Source organism: Protopterus annectens, chromosome 1.part1 (genome assembly GCF_019279795.1).
Source record: "Protopterus annectens isolate FY-2018-M chromosome 1.part1, PAN1.0, whole genome shotgun sequence".
Taxonomy (NCBI): Eukaryota; Metazoa; Chordata; order Ceratodontiformes; family Protopteridae; genus Protopterus; species Protopterus annectens.
In genome coordinates, this window is record NC_056726.1 from 1,817,970,210 (window position 1) to 1,817,974,960 (window position 4,751).

Consider the following 4,751-nt stretch of genomic DNA (forward strand, 5'->3'; position numbering starts at 1 on the left):
CATGTCCTGCTGGGAATCACTTGATGTTCTTCTCTCTTGCACACCTCTGGAATTCTCTCCCCTCTCCCATCCGCACCCCCAGCAATCTCTTCTTGTTTAAAACCTCACTGCACTCGCACCTTACTTTGCAATGGAAATGGTTTTGCTTTCATCCAACCTAATTCTGACCACAATTTCTTCCTAACTTTCCAAACTTATTTGTTGCCTGTCACTACCTCGTAAAGTTCTACATCCCTTGGGATGCATTCGACCAACAACTAAAAAAATTAACCTAATTGCAATTGGGTAAAAACACATTACTACTTATTGAATTAACCTGATGTAATTTTGCTAATGAAAATCTCTTTTTATTTCTGTATTTAACATTTATTTGAATTGTGTCATACAAATTTGTACCATCTGAAATATGTATTTAACATTTCATTGAAATGTATATTATGGATTCGTGCTTTTTCTGTACTATGTATTTGCATTTCTCTGGAGCTTTTCTCCCCAGGACTCCATTGAAAATGGGCTCCTTGTATCCCATTGGACTATCCTGGATAACAAACTGCAACTAAAGAATAATAAATAAAATAAATTTAAGTATGAGGGTTCTTTGCAAGTATAGATCTACATTAAGAAAAATTCAAGTGTAAGGTACTGAAAAACTTGCTGGACAGTTTAGTAAGACAATGTATGGCTCATTATACGTGGAATCATTAATCATTAATCATTAATCAAGTACAGTCTGTAAAATCTGACGATCATGACATTCTAATAACGTAAATGTAATACTTCACAAAGAAAAGCAAGCTTAGATATTAGAAAGATGAATAGTAGCTATATGTATCTTTTACACATTCTGTATCTTATTTATTTTTTGTCTTCACATTACCCGCCAGCTAGCTGCTATGCCCATATGAAGACCAGATAAAAGAAAAAGAGGCTCCACTGGCTCTAGGCATAGCCAATTATGCCTTTTTATAAATGTTCCAAGCAGTCAAAGCATAACAGGAATCATGAGTAACATAGACAACAGCGTGAAATACAGTATTAACTGCAGCTGACATTACTATGGGGAAAAAGGGTTACCAACTCCTCTTGTTTGCTCATGAAATCTAGCACTAAGAGCACAAGAATCTATTAACTTACTAGTCTAATAGCTGAGAATGAAGCACATTTTTGTTCCATATTTTTTTCAGAATTAAAGACTTTCAATGCCTTACAGGCAAAAAAAAAATTATTACCTTTAGAAATAAATAAGTAGAAGTCGGATTTACTACTTTAGAAGCTTAAAATCTTAAAACACTAACATTTTTCTCATCTTCCAGGTGGAGACAAACTTTCAAGGTTGAGTAAATGATTAATACACATAACTCTGGAAAATACAACTACAAGTGAGGAAGCTGTCTTAGGCAAGTTTTTTTTTTTTTAATTAAAGTTTATTAAAGTTGCAAACCTCTGCTGAGAGAACTAGTGGAAGCAGAACCCCATTCATAATACTCCAGGCGGTGAGTAAACAGGAGTATGTAACTTTTTCTAAGAAACTACATTTCTAACCACATAATAGCTCATGTAGAGAAAAAACAACACAACGCTAAATAATGAACTCTGTCCAACTATCGTATTAATCTTTTTTCTGAAAAATCAGGAAAAAAATCACTGTAATAAATAAGCTGAGATGCGAGGGTGAAATTCTCTCTGTGTTAAACCTGTGAAGCTAAACGCAAGTGAAACAGAAGCATGGGAAAGAGAATGACGTGGAAGTCAAAACCTCAGATAAGAATCTGTTCACTGTAGGCTGAAACTGGATTAGCCCTCCAGTGTGTGTGTGTGTGTGGGGGGGGGGCACCATTCCTACCTAGAGTGACAATCTAATACCAGACTTCTCTCATGGATATGAACTAAGTATTTGAAGATGGTTTGTAGAATACACAGAGTCCTGCCTCTTAACACCAAACATTTCTCTCAGCATTGTAATTTGATATTAATTTTTACTAACCACTGAATTGCAAGAATTATCATTTAGTGGGGGCTTAAACTCAGCTGTTAATGGAAAAAGATTTTTCATTTAAAATTATTAAAAAAGGGAGAAGTTGGAGAAGCAAAATTACAACAATTAGCAACTTCATGCCCTCATTCATTCATTCTTTCAGTCATCACCTGTCCTCTATGCAATTCAGTGTCACAGAGATCTGAAGCATGTTTCAGTACTGAATGGGCTCGATGTAAAGAAACACACAACCTAACATATGCACAAAACTATGGGCAACTTGAGATTGCTATTTCACCTAAAGTCAGTCTCTGGGATATGGAAGGAGAGCACCCAGCAAAAACCTACACAGACACAAGGACAGCACAGATACTCTGCAGAAAAGTCAAAACAGCAGATGGCTTCAAGTGCAATGAAGTAGCAATGTTATCTGTTGAATGTAACTGTTGTTTTGTTCCATTTTATCAATTTGTTTTGGAAAAACAAAATCCAATTAATAAAACTGGTAAAGTGCACTAATCCTTTACCAGACAAGTTGCATCTGATGAAGGAATACCCCTTCCACAAAACAATCTCTTACACAAATTAGTGTAGAAGACATAAAAAGATAACATAAATAAACTTAGCATACAGGCAACATTATTTGCTTGCTCTCCCCAAATAGACTCCTTTGTGCTTTCTGCTAGGCTCACTGAGATCCTTCCTTGTCTATTTCCACAGGTGCTTCTGTAGGAAGAAACTCACTTTTGGTGCATCCTACTACAATAGCAGGCCCCCACAGATATGAAGATGAGAAGAGTTTGAAGGAAAGAATCACAGGAGTGCACAAGAAAAAAGTGTTTTTTTGTAATGTTACTAGAAGAGAAAAGTTAAATGGGACAAGGCATTAATGATGTCATGTGCATCACTGCAAGGGGCAGCAGCTTCACCCTCCTGCTGCCTAACATTTGGCAGTTAGAATGTAGCCATGGAAACAACCGGCAGTCTGTAACTGGGGAATGCTTTGAATAAAAGCTAAAAATCTATTCTTATCTCCTGCGAAAGAACAGCTACAACTTGAGAGATCTTGTTAGAATCTATCCATAAAGGAGCTACATTTTGACTAGATGCTTTCTAGTGTCAAAATTATCTGCCTAATTGGAATTCATACAGCAATTGACATTACCAGAAACCACATAAAAATTAAAGAAATGTTAATGCCTGCTTGTGTATACTATACCAAATAAGGTAAAAAAAATTCAGATTTCTGTCTTCTTTGCAGTGGCAAAAAAAAAAAAAAAAAAAAAAAATGATTAGAACATGCCATGTGGTCATGTGCACATGAACAAGGTTTTTTGGGGACATGCTCTATACAATGGTATGGCTGCTTTGCCTTCTGGCCAAATGGGACTATAATCTGACAGGCAATGATGGATGCAGCAGACAGTGTTGTTGCCTCACAGTCAGAGGTTCTCTGGTTCAATTATCCACTGGGGTGCCTTCTGTATGGTCTCTGCAAGCTCCCCTGTGTTTGTGTGGGTTTCCTCTGGGTGCTCTTATTTCCTCCCACATTCCAAAGACATGCAGCAGGTGGATCCTACAGTCTACATTGGCAGTTGTGAGTGAATGTTCATGTCTGAGGTAAGGAAGAACAAATGTGGCAGTGTAGCAACATGGCTGTATAAACTTTGGTTCAAGATGATGATCACTGCTGCTGATGGGTCACCCCAATCCCATGAGCAAAAATGGAAAAAAAGGGGATTATGGATAGAATACACACACAAAGAAATACAGCGTTGGACACCTAAAATGAAAATATCAATGCTTAGGACTCCTTTTATCACTTCAAATTTGAAATAAAAACTAATTCAAAATAATAAAAAAACAAAAAATTATGCCATATTAAACAAGAGAAAAATGATAAATTTGAGAGTAAAATATACAACTAGTTCAGTAAAACTGAGAACCTCAATTCTAAGCAGTTAATATTTGATTTGGAGCATTCTTAGTTTAAGTACCTCCATTATGTTGCTTCCAATCTGCAAGGATAGAACATAAATCCCAGGTATAATTTCTTCGAGCATCTTCTTGAAGGCACCAAGACTAAGTGGGTTACAGCAGCTGTCCCCTGGAGCACAAAGGAAGTCTTTAGTTTTTGTAGAAATCAAGTAATAAACTACTATGAAATAAATATGCAAGAACACGTAAAATGGAAATTATAAATGTGTCTCAATGAAAATGCAACTAGCCTTATCATCCTAATCACCTGTAGCTGCATATACCACAATATAAAGCATTCCTTATTTACATATCTGTGGGGTAGTTTTCCCTGTCATCATCCTCACTCCCCTTTTATACGTGCGATCAGGGTGTCATGCCAGCTGTTGCCACATCTTGATTCAAAGCCGCTCTCCAACCTTCAACAGTCACTTCTGACTGTTGCAGGTCTTCTTATACAATCTACCATTACTTGACTAGATGCCCTAATATCCTCCTGCATTTTTCCTGTTCTTCTAAATTTTCTTTACCAGAGTTTTCTGCTTTCCTGCACATGTGACAAAACCACCATATTTGTCCTTGACCTTCTCTTCAATAGCCCCTATTTTAATTTCTGCTCTGATGTTCTCATTTGTTCACCTGTCCCACAACATGGATCACACTACCATCTCAAGCACTTCCATCTTGATCATCTCAAGGTTCCTCATCTACTCTACCACTACTACCTAGGTTTGTGTGCCATACAAAAGACCAACCCTGTAAAACAGACAAAAAGTGCTACTTGAAAGTCTACTGCTGC

General features: G+C 36.9%; 1 protein-coding gene across 1 annotated transcript in view; it reads right to left on the reverse strand.

Moving 5' to 3' along the window:
- PPT1 (palmitoyl-protein thioesterase 1) overlaps window positions 1-4,077 on the reverse strand; it is a 602,088-nt gene extending 598,011 nt beyond the window's left edge. The window contains exon 1 of the mRNA XM_044084806.1: window positions 3,973-4,077. Coding sequence (XP_043940741.1) covers window positions 3,973-4,038 — 66 coding nt within the window. The 5' untranslated portion in view covers window positions 4,039-4,077. The remainder of the gene's footprint in view (window positions 1-3,972) is intronic.
- Window positions 4,078-4,751: the final 674 nt, after the last annotated feature.